We start from the raw sequence: 13,159 nt of genomic DNA, 5'->3' as shown, positions 1-13,159 counted from the left end.
TTAAGGAAATCTGCATGAACAAAAGAGCATTGTTTGCCTCATAAAATACTTCCCTGGATGATTTTAAGCTCATGAGCGAGATACTGCATGACAAAACCGACTTTAAATCAATATTGACTATTATGAGGGATTTATCTACTTAGATTACAGTGATTTACTGAAGGTTTGGCCAAATTTTTGGATGTCGTTAAAATGCGTTTGGCTGCAGTCTGCGTGCAGGAGCATAATGCTACGTAGACCCTTTAATTCCCATGTGATGAGTGAATAACTGCAGAGTCATACAGAGAACAGCTGAACAAGACCATGAACATACCTGCTTTGTTATATTATTAATACTAAGAACTGGAGAGACGTTTAGCAACAGCGATGCACTGAAGACATCCTCATTAGAAATATTTTATAAGAAACTTTGCAACTTCGAAAGGTGTGGTGAAGATATTTTCCACTTTGGTGCAGACTGTGTGAATCTTATTAGATTATTAATGTAGAATATTATAATATAATATAGAATATTGGCCATCTGCCTTAATTTTTTTTTTGTTTTGTTTTGTTTTTGAAAGCCGATATTTGATCTGTAGTAAAAATGTTATACAATATTTGATCAGGCACCTGTGTGGGCAGCACCTGTTCTAGGTTAGTTTTAGGTTAGTTTATTTCAGATACAGACATAATACAAAACATATGAAACAAAAATAAAAATAATAATAACACTGGGTTACAAAAAAATGTTTTTTGCAAGTTGTCTAGGTTTTTTTCAACTGAATCAGGACCATTTTGCACCGCTAAATCCAAAAATGACATCTGTTTTTCTCAATCAGGTCAGGTTTTTTTTTGCTAATTTGATTTTGAAAAATTTGATCTTCTCACAAAATTGATTACATTTTTGTGACTTTATCAGTTGATTTTTTTAATATAGTTCTCACCCAAAATAGGTTTTAAGAGAAAAAAAATCATTTTCTAACAGGATGTATTTATTATTTGTTATGTATTCACCGCAGATGTAGCAGAATACGTCAGGCTTATTTTTGCGAGATCTTCCAGTCGAAGCCATTTCATTCACCTGTAATATTAAAAAAAACCATTAATCATAAATTGGCAAAAGTAAAATCTTCAGAACTCGTTTATTGCAAGAAATATGAAAGAATTTTGTATCATATGATGTGAAAATGCCCATAAATGTAAGCAAGAATGTTAAAAAGCCAATATGTAGCATAGTTCAGAAAGTTGACCTGATTGAGCAAAAATAATGTGATTTTTGGATTCAGCACACCAAAATTATCCTAAATCAGCTCAAAAAACTTCAACAATAAATTTGTTGTTGACCAGTGTTGTTAATACTAAGAACTGGAGAGACATTTAGCAACAGCGATGCACTGAAGACATCCTCATTGGAAATATTTTATAAGAAATTTTACAACTTCGAAAGGTGTGGTGAAGATATTTTCCATTTTAGTGCAGACTGTGTGAATCTTATTAGTATGTTACGCAATTTCATCTTTATTTACTTAGTTAAATCACTCAAGATGAGGTAGAATAATAGCGTATAATATGTCCAATAAATCCACCCAAAAATGCAATAATTTAATTTCCTTTGCCTCAAAACATCCCCGGTGACCAATGCTAAATGATGTCACAAGTAAAGTTTGCAAAAATGAAGATATAGCAGTAAAACTGTGGCAAAAATCAAGCTACACGCAATGATAAATCACTCAAAATAAGGTATAATAATAGAGCAAAACACAACCAAGTAATGCACAAGATACCTATAATATTAACTTAAGTGCTTTTTTGTGAATATTCATCCATCTTCTAAGCCGCTTTAACCTCGAGTGGATTTTCTTTTTTTTTCTTTCTTTTTTAAATTTTGTGAATATGTATGATAAAAAAAAAAAAAAAGTCAAACCAGCCAGTGTTTGTTAAATTTGGAAGCATATACGACCCCAAAACTAGAGGTATTGGCCGATATATAGATTTTTTTCAATATCGGCCATCTGCCTTAATTTTTTTTTTTTTTTTTGAAGCCGATATTTGATCTGTAGTAAAAATGTTATATGATATTTGATCAGGCACCTGTGTGGACAGCACTTGAAGTTCAATAAATGTTAAAGAGTACTATTAATAATTTCATTTATATTGGTGCGTAAAAAGCTTAATTATCTGAGTGTTTCAATTGTATTTTATGGCCAATGTGCTCTAAAAAAAAAAAAAAATATTGCCTTTAAATATTGGCCTCAAAAATCGGCTTTAGATATCGGCCATCAGCTGACCAAATTTTTTAAAAATCGGCATCAGCCTTAGAAAAACCCATATCGGTTGAACTCTACCCAAAACCACCCCAAAATAGCGTAATTTCACTTTATTTGATAAAACAGCAAAACTGTGGCACAACTCAAGCTACATGTAATGATAAACCACTCAAAATAATGTATAATAATAAAGCAAAACACAACCAAGTGATGCATAAGATACCTGTTATTTCAATTTAAGTGCTATTTTGTGAATGTGCAGGATTAAAAAACAAACTGTCAAATAATTGTTAAATTTGTTAGCATATACAACCCCAAATTCACCCAAAAATAATCCAATAATTTCACTTTTGTTTGACATCAAAACATCCCCAGTGACGAAAGCTGAAAAACATCACAAGTAAAGTTTGCAAAAGTGAAGATATAGCAGTAAAACTGTGGCAAAAATCAAGCAACATGCAATGATAAATCGCTCAAAATATTGTATAACAGCAAAACACAACTAAGTGAGGCATAAGTTACTTATAATTTCAACTTTAGTGTTGTTTTGTGAATACTGTACAATTTTAAAAGAACAACAAACTGTCAAATAAGCCAGTGTTTGTTAAATTTGTAAGCATATACGGTTCCAAACCCACCCCAAAATACAGTAATTTAGCTTTTTTTGCCATCTAAAGATGTCCAGTGACCAATGCCAAATGATGTCATGAGTAAAGTTTGCAAATATAAAGAAACAGCAGTAAAAATGTGATAAAAATCAAGCTATATGCAATGATAAATCACTCAAAATTAGGTATAATAATAGAGCAAAACACAACCAAGTGATGCATAAGATACCTATTATTTCAACTTAAGTCCTATTTTGTGTATATGCATGATTTAAAAAAAAAACAAAACTGTCAAACAAACCACTGTTTGTTACATTTGTAAGCATATACGGTCCCAAATCCACCCAAAAATGCAATAATTTCATTTCCTTTGCCATTAAAACATCCCCAGTGACCAATGCTAAATGATGTCACAAGTACAGGGTGGGGAAGCAAAATTTACAATGAACATTTAGTTGTTTTTTCTCAGCAGGCACTACGTCAATTGTTTTGAAACCAAACATATATTGATGTCATAATCATACCTAACACTATTATCCATACCTTTTCACAAACTTTTGCCCATATGAGTAATCAGGAAAGCAAACGTCAAAGAGTGTGTGATTTGCTGAATGCACTCGTCACACCAAAGGAGATTTCAAAAATAGTTGGAGTGTCCATAAAGACTGTTTATAATGGAAAGAAGAGAATGACTATGAGCAAAACTATTACGAGGAAGTCTGGAAGATACTATTAAAGAAGAATGGGAGAAGTTGTCACCCGAATATTTGAGGAACACTTGCGCAAGTTTCAGGAAGCGTATGAAGGCAGTTATTGAGAGAGAAGGAGGACAGAGAATAAAAACATTTTCTATTATGTCAATTTTCTTGTGGCAAATAAATTCTCATGACTTTCAATAAACTACTTGGTCATACACTGTCTTTCAATCCCTGCCTCAAAATATTGTAAATTTTGCTTCCCCACCTTGTAAAGTTTGCAAAAGTGAAGAAACAGCAGTAAAACTGTGGCAAAAATCCAGCTACATGCAATAATAAATCACTCAAAATTAGGTATAATAATAGAGCAAGACAGAACCAAGTGATGCATAAGATACCTATGATTTCAACTTAAGTCCTATTTTGTGAATATGCAGGATTAAAGGCAAACAACAAACAAAAAAAAAAACCTGTCAAATAAGCCAGTGTTTGTTAAATTTGTACGCATATACGGTCCGAAATCCACCCAAAAATGCAGTATTTTTACTTCCTTCGCCATCAAAACATGCCCTGTGAAGAATGCAAAATAATAACACGAGTAAAGTTTGCAAATATAAATATATAGCCGCAAAAATGTGACAAAACTCAAACTACATGCCATGAAAAACCAGACACGTCCATGAAGAAAATGTCGACGACGGCAGAATCTCCCTCTTATTAAAATGCGACACCTGTACGCTTCTACATCACTCAACAAAAACGTGTCTTGATTGTTTTTCTCTTTCCGTCTCAGGGCGAGCCAGGGCCGATGGGACCCCAAGGAGCCCCCGGAGAGGACGGTCAGAGAGTAAGCACATCCTGTTTTGACTTCTTGAACTGTTAAGGAAGTTGTCCCCGACTCAGGTGAAGCCCTGCCATCCAGTATTCCGTCAGCCGTGGTCCGGCGGCTCTGCCCTCGGGCGCCGGCGGGGAGGCGGAGACAGTGAAGTGCACAGGAGAGTCAGCGCTTAACCTTTCCACCCCATGAAACTAACCACCTCCTGCCTCCGCCCTCGGGCTGTTGGCTGCTTTTAACAGCGTTTTGTGGGTAGAAGTGTGGAAATAGGGTCTGACTGGCCCTGTCAAGTGCGCTGGGACTTTCATAATAACATACTTTGCACTTTTGCCAAGGTTGTTTTTCAGAGGTAAGTCTAATAAGTTATACAGAATAATGCAACATATTATATTTGTTTTTTTGTTTTTGTTTTTCTAACAAATGCTATAAAATAATTAAATAATAATAATAATTAAATAATAATTTTTACTGGGTTTGTTGACATCGGAATGAGTCTTTTCTGCCTCACACATATGACTGTACTTCTTTTTTTATATTAGTATTATTTTTTCTTCTTTTTACAGCGAGTATTACTTTTAATTTAGGAACAGCATTTCTCAACTTTTTCAGCATGCTTTGAGGAGGGAAAAGTAATCACTCTAAATGTAAATTAAGATTTGCTAAATGGAAGAGATGTTCCATTCTGTGTCCTTTGTAAGGTTTAAAAAAAAAAAAAATCTCTCTTTCTGTCGTATATTTAATTTTATAAAATGGTACCAAAAACATACACATCTAAAATGTATCTATATTTATATATATAATGGCGTGAAATTGGTATTTTTTTCCATATAAAAACATAAAAAAACAGTCATGTCGTATATTTAATTCTATAAAATAGTACCTAAAACATACACACCTAAAGCGTATCTATACATATATATATATATAATGGCACCAAATTGGTATTTCTTTCCATATAAAAACATAAAAAAATAGTCACATGTCGTATATTTAATTCTATAAAATAGTACCTAAAACATACACACCTAAAACGTATCTATACATATATATAATGGCACCAAATTGGTATTTTTTTCCATATAAAAACATAAAAAAATAGTCACATGTCGTATATTTAATTCTATAAAATAGTACCTAAAACATACACACCTAAAACGTATCTATACATATATATAATGGCACCAAATTGGTATTTTTTTCCATATAAAAACATAAAAAAATAGTCACATGTCGTATATTTAATTCTATAAAATAGTACCTAAAACATACACACCTAAAATGTATCTATACATATATATAATGGCACCAAATTGGTATTTTTTTCCATATAAAAACATAAAAAAACAGTCACGTCGTATATTTAATTCTATAAAATAGTACCTAAAACATACACACCTAAAGCGTATCTATACATATATATATAATGGCACCAAATTGGTATTTCTTTCCATATAAAAACATAAAAAAATAGTCACATGTCGTATATTTAATTCTATAAAATAGTACCTAAAACATACACACCTAAAACGTGTCTATACATATATATAATGGCGCCAAATTGGTATTTTTTCCATATAAAAACATAAAAAAATAGTCACATGTCGTATATTTAATTCTATAAAATAGTACCTAAAACATACACACCTAAAATGTATCTATACATATATATAATGGCACCAAATTGGTATTTTTTTCCATATAAAAACATAAAAAAACAGTCACGTCGTATATTTAATTCTATAAAATAGTACCTAAAACATACACACCTAAAGCGTATCTATACATATATATATAATGGCACCAAATTGGTATTTCTTTCCATATAAAAACATAAAAAAATAGTCACATGTCGTATATTTAATTCTATAAAATAGTACCTAAAACATACACACCTAAAACGTGTCTATACATATATATAATGGCGCCAAATTGGTATTTTTTCCATATAAAAGCATAAAAAACAGTCAGTTGTTGTATATTTAATTCTATAAAATAGTACCTAAAACATACACACCTTAAACGTACCTACTCATATGTAACAGCGCCAAATTTTTTTTTTTTTCCATATAAAAGCATTAAAAAAACTTTCACATACTGTGTAATTAGTTCTATAAAAATGTATTAATTAATTAATTGATTAATTATGTAAAATAAAACACATTTAGAATAATTATATCAAAAGAGAAATTGATATTTGTTTATTTCTTTATATTTGTTTTTTTGTTTTTCTTTGTCCAAAAAAAGCTGTAAAATAACCAGGTTAAACTTGCAATTTGTGCAAATGCAATGAATCGGTATGCCCCAGTGGCAACAGTTTTCCAGATATATGCCATAAATAAAGCATTTCTGAAACAGAAAAATAGAATATATTAACCCTTTCATGCATACTGGTCACTACAGTGGACAGCTATTCTACAGCTTTTCTATTCTATATTTATGGATTTTGTTGTTTTCGTTGTTTTTTGTTTTTTTTTTTCACACATATTATTATTAAAGTTTTAAGACACTACATATCTTTTCCGACATGAATTGGTAACATTATGTAGATCTCTCCTGAGCATAAACCCCCAGAATCACAAGCCCCCCCCCCATAGTTTTCACACAATTTATCAGTAAATACATGTTTCTGTGTGTCAAAAATTAGACGTGTGGTGTCCAGCTGAGTGGACATTTTTGCAACTTCATGAAAAATGGGTTCATAAGAATTTTTTTTTTTCGTTATTTTTTTTTAATGTATTTTTTTTTTTTTTTACATTATTTTTATTTATTAATTTATTTTTCAGAAGAAAATTTTCAATCGCATTGTTTTTTTCATGCCTAAAGAAGAATAAAAAACACACTGATGAAGGTTCTCATAATTCGTGCATGAAAGGGTTAAAATCTAACCGCTCATTACCAGTATTTACCAACTTGTTTTCTCTCAAATTCAACATAAAACAGCACTATTTTGTCATATTTAGTGTAGACTCATCTAATTTATTTAAAAAAAAAGTAAGGCTTTATATCATTTGATTTGTATTTTGTATTTTTTTTTACTTTATTTCAGTTATTATTTCATATTTTTATTCTTTATTTCTTTTTTGTGTTTTTGTTTATTAAGCCTTTCTTGTCTCCTATCCTTTCCTGCACAGTGATGTTACTTGCATGATTTTATTTATTTATTTTTTGTATGTGATGTGCAAAGAAATAAATACTAAGAAGACTTTCCCTTCACTTGAGGTTTATCCATTGAAGTTCAGTTTAATAAATGTATGTGCTTTAATTGTGTGTATTTTTTTTTTTTTCTTAGGGTGAGGATGGAGAGATCGGACCCAGGGGATTAGCCGGAGAGAGTGTAAGTCACGAAGGAATCGAACGAGTCGCACCGACATGTTGAACTGATGTGATGTGTCTTTTATTCCAGTTTCCACCAGGGGACACAGTTTCCCTGTTGTAAGTTTCTCTCCAGCATCAGTATATAGTTGATTTTTATGTCGTTATCTGATTTTCCACAGGGTCCCAGAGGCTTGTTGGGACCTCGTGGTCCTCCAGGACCCCCTGGATCACCTGTACGTACCCCCACCACCACCACCACACACATTTAAGCCTTTACAGTTCACTCACAGAAATACACTGAAATTTTAACCTTAGTGTGTTATAAGTGGACATAACAAGACTTTATTACTTTTGAGAAATTTTTCAACATTTTTTTATTGTTATGTAGAAAATCAAGGTTAATGAAGTTACCATATTTGGTTCCTTACTTGTACGTGGCAAAAAAAAAAAAAAAAAAATCAAAAAAATCCAAAAAGTAAATAGAAAAAAATACAAGGAAAACACATGTAAGGTGAAAGCATCATGTATTTTAGAACATTAGAACATCACTTTTAGAACATTACAACATTTATTTTTTCCCATGTAAAAGCATAAAAAAAACAGTCACATGTCGTATATTTAATTCTATAAAATGGTACGTAAAACGTACACACTTAAAACGTATCTATACATTTATAATTGCACCAAATTGGTATTTTTTTCCATATAAAAGCATAAAAAACAGTCACATCTTGTATATTTAATTCTATAAAATGGTACCTAAAACATACATATCTAAAATGTATCTATACATATATATAATGGCACCAAATTGGTATTTTTTTCCATATAAAAACATAAAAAAAACAGTCACATGTCGTATATTTAATTCTATAAAATGGTACCTAAAACATACGCACCTAAAACGTATCTATACATATATAATGGCACCAAATTGGTATTTTTTTTTCCATATAAAAGCATAAAAAACAGTCACGTGTTGTATATTTAATTCTATAAAATGGTACCTAAAACATACACGCCTTAAACGTACTTACTCATATGTAACAGCGCCAAATTAGTATTTTTTTCCATATAGAAGCATAAAAAACTTCCAATTGTATAAAATAAAACACATTTAGAACATTAGACCAACATCAGTGCTGATCCAGACCCCTGTCCACATCCACATTCTCCCTTTGAACATCATTCCTTACATTAGTACCATTACTTCATGGTACCAGACAAAGCAGGTACACTCACTGTTCATGCAGAGGTGGACCTTACAGACCAAAAGGCCTGTACAAAAATATGAAAATTCAACTCATTATTCGGTTAAAATGTATTATTTCAAGTAAAATTATAAGAAAATTGCAATTATCAAGTTTTGTTAAAATAAGAATATATTCTCTAAGAATTATAGAATGCTAAAATTCTTATTTTATGCAGAATAAACTTGTTTCAAGTCTTACTAGTTAGATTTTTTTAATCATATGAAGATATAATGACTCAGTACATATGTTTATATAGTCAAAACTGTGCTAAACAAGTAAAAATATCTTGCGGGTAAACAGTTTCTGTGTCCTCCATACTCATCCCCAACAATGGTTTTGTTATAAATGTTGCTTAAAATTAGTTGTAGCTTGTTTTTTTGTTTGTTTGTTTGCTTATTTCGAATATATCATTAAAACCAAACAACAAAAAGATTGATATTAAAAAAAGGGAAAACATTTGAAAAGGAGTATTATCTAAGTAGGGTAACTAAAAGGAGTATTATCTAAGTGGGGTAACTCAAGATGAAAATTCTTGAAACAACTGAAATAATCTTAACATTAAGTCTGAATAAGTCAATAAATCTAAAAAAAAAAAGATGTTTCAAGATAAATATTCCAAATTCGAGTCAGTTTATCTAAGTCAGATCTTCATTTTTTGCGGTGTAGACCACATTGACTCACTCTGTTACTCTCACTGTCTTGTAATGCGTATGGAAATGACCAAAAATAGTCACTTGCTCGATAAAGGGTTTATATCCTATCTTTGAAGTGACTTCTTCTGGTGTACATGAGTGTTTTCTGTCTTCTTGTGCTCGGCAGGGCGTCGCTGGAGTCGACGGGCCTCCAGGTCCCAAAGGAAACATGGTAGGTACAGACCACCCCCCAATAAAGTGTAAAGGGTGGAATATACAGAGGAGTGTCGTCAGGAGGATGTGTGCGCGTTCATGGCCTTTTACTGTGGAGGTTCAACTGTTCAGATCGCTGTAAGACGCACAGCTGTGAGGGCAGGGGTCAGCGCTGTACCTGAGAGGGGCAATGAGAGCCAAAGTAGACACTAAAACACTAAAGTTTGCGACCTTTCTGTGTATCGTCGCTGTCGGGTGGAAACCTCGTAAGTCCATTTTTTTTATCTTTTTTTTTTTTTTGTCATAAAATGATTCTATTGGTCAGTCTTCATGTTGGACAGAATGTTTAACCAATGAAAAGTGTTGAAAACGGCTCGTGACTACATCTCTTAACTCAGTGGTTCCCAAAGTGGGCACAAGGGGTGCTTGAATTTTTTTTATTTTTTAATACATGAACTAAGCCATCAAGTACTGAATACTAAATAAATAATGAGAATTAATGCTGAAATATAAAACACAATAAATATATTCATATTGTAGCTTTATTGTCAATCATCTTGTTTAAGATTTAGCAACATTTTATTTTATATTATTTATTATTGGGCCATTTTTGTCATTAAAAAATAATCATTTGTGTTATGGTCCACAAATGAATAATTTTTTTTTTTTTGATATTTTACCATTTTAGAATTTTTTATATATATACAGGGTGGGGAAGCAAAATTTACAATGAACATTTAGTTGTTTTTTTCTCAGCAGGCACTACGTCAATTGTTTTGAAACCAAACATATATTGATGTCATAATCATACCTAACACTATTATCCATACCTTTTCACAAACTTTTGCCCATATGAGTAATCAGGAAAGCAAACGTCAAAGAGTGTGTGATTTGCTGAATGCACTCGTCACACCAAAGGAGATTTCACAAATAGTTGGAGTGTCCATAAAGACTGTTTATAATGGAAAGAAGAGAATGACTATGAGCAAAACTATTACGAGAAAGTCTGGAAGATACTATTAAAGAAGAATGGGAGAAGTTGTCACCCGAATATTTGAGGAACATTTACGAAAGTTTCAGGAAGTGTGTGAAGGCAGTTATTGAGAAAGAAGGAGGACACATAGAATAAAAACATTTTCTATTATGTCAATTTTCTTGTGGCAAATAAATTCTCATGACTTTCAATAAACTAATTGGTCATACACTGTCTTTCAATCCCTGCCTCAAAATATTGTAAATTTTGCTTCCCCACCCTGTATACATATATATATATATATATATATATATATATATATATATATATATATATATATATAGAGAGAGAGAGAGAGAGAGAGAGAGAGAGAGAGAGAGAGAGAGAGAGAGAGAGAAAATTTTAAATGCAAATGATAGAATATAGTATATGTCAGGGATTCTAAAAGTGCGTACATGAAGCCCAGGGGGGTCGGGTGGAAACCTCATAAGTTCATTTTGTATCTTTTTTTTTTCTTTTTGTCATAAAATTATTCTATTGGTCATTCTTTATGTTGGACAGAAATATTTAACCAATGAAAGTGTTGAAAAGGGCTTGTGACTACATCCTTTAACTCAGGGGTTCCCAAAGTGGGGCACAAGGAGCACTTGAATTTTTTTTTTTTTTTTTAAATACATTCACTAAGTCATCATGTATTGAATACAAAATATATAATGAGAATTAAAAATAATCATTTGTGTTATGTTTTGGTCCACAAAAGAATAATGTTTTTGATATTTAACCATTATAGAATTTTTTTATACATGTATTTTGACAAATTTAAATGCAAAGTATAGTGTATAGTATATGTCAGGGGTTCCCAAAGTGGGTACGTATACCCCCAGGGGGAAAAATACATTAAATAAGTCATGATGTATCGAATACTAAATAAAAAATGAGAATCAATGCTGAAATATAAAACACAAAAAATGCATTCATATAATAGTTTTATTGTCAATCATCTTGTTTAAGCTTTGGTAACATTTTATTCTATATTATTTATTATTATGCCATTTTATCATGTTAAAAATAATCATTTGTACACACAAAATATGACATGTTATATCACAAAATACAGTGTAATGTCATGAAATAATTATGCTTTACAGTAGGAGGGTCTGGACCCTCCACCTGTGTTAAAATCAATATGTTTTTATGCCATTTTGTTATTAAAAATACTCATTTGTATTATATTTTGGTCCACAAAAGAATAATTAATTTTTTTTTTGATATTTAACTATTTATTTATTTATTTATTTATAAAATTTTAGATGTAAAGTATAGTATATAGTATATGTCAGGGGCTCCCAAAGTGGGTACGTGTACCCCCAGGGGTACTTGGAAGAAACCCAGGGGGTACTTGAAATTTTTTACATACATAATAATAATAATAATAATAATAATGATAGATAGATAGATAGATAGATAGATAGATAAATAGATAGATAGATAGATAGATAGATAGATAGATAGATAGATAGATAGATAGATAGATAGATAGATAGATAGATAGATATACACAAAGTAAATAATGCAAGTTAATGTTGAAATATAAAACACAATAAATACATTCATATAATAGTTTTATTTTCAATCATCTTGTTTAATCTTTAATAACATTCTAAGAACATTTCTATTTTATATTATTCAAAGTAAGTTTATTTGAGTAGCTATGTCATTATTTTTTGTTGATAAAAGGTTGATTTATCAATTAATGACCAATTTATTTATTTTTTTTCTTATCAATGAAAGAAAGCACACAAAATCTACTTTAAAACAAGTGTTATTTTTCATATGTTACAGTTAAATACAAGTAGTTTATTTATGAAATTTTGAAAATATAAACACATACAGTCGGCACAGGAACAAATTTTAGCGAATTTTTTTCCAATCAAAAATGCTGAAGTGAGAAAAAAAAGAAGAAGTATATTTCAGGGGGTACTCCACTGTAAAAAGTTTGAGAACCGCTAATTTGGAATATACTTAGTTTTTCCAGTTTCCTGTAAAATAACCGTTTTGGACGTAAGACATTTCCACCCGACTGAGATGATACCGTGTATAATTCACAGCAGAAGTACATGGGTGTCACAATAAGAAGATAAAGCCAAATGATGAGCTGTGACGTGACGATGCCTTGTGGTAAAAGACGTCTTAAATATGAACTTCTCATCAGTCGGGCAGTGCAGTGTTATGCTGCCCCCTGTGGACGAAACTATCAAACTCTTTTCAGCCCTCAGCATCACTGGTTTAGTGGTTGGGTGTGGTCCAAAGCCAGCCCCGGTGCATCTTTAAAACCATCCACATCATGCTGCGCACCCACACGTTAAACCACTGGAGGTCAGCAAACGCA

The 13,159-nt window shown here is 31.4% G+C and overlaps 1 protein-coding gene across 1 annotated transcript in view; it reads left to right on the top strand.

The window, feature by feature from the left end:
* Window positions 1-13,159, top strand: part of col11a1a (collagen, type XI, alpha 1a) — a 281,120-nt gene that overhangs the window by 95,251 nt on the left and 172,710 nt on the right. Inside the window, 4 exon segments of the mRNA XM_030123523.1 lie at window positions 4,343-4,396; window positions 7,674-7,718; window positions 7,879-7,932; window positions 9,772-9,816. Coding sequence (XP_029979383.1) covers window positions 4,343-4,396; window positions 7,674-7,718; window positions 7,879-7,932; window positions 9,772-9,816 — 198 coding nt within the window.

The sequence above is a fragment of the Sphaeramia orbicularis genome, chromosome 20, assembly GCF_902148855.1.
Source record: "Sphaeramia orbicularis chromosome 20, fSphaOr1.1, whole genome shotgun sequence".
Lineage (NCBI taxonomy): Eukaryota > Metazoa > Chordata > Actinopteri > Kurtiformes > Apogonidae > Sphaeramia > Sphaeramia orbicularis.
Note: the sequence above shows the minus strand (reverse complement) of the source record. Positions and strands in the feature narration are given on the sequence as shown.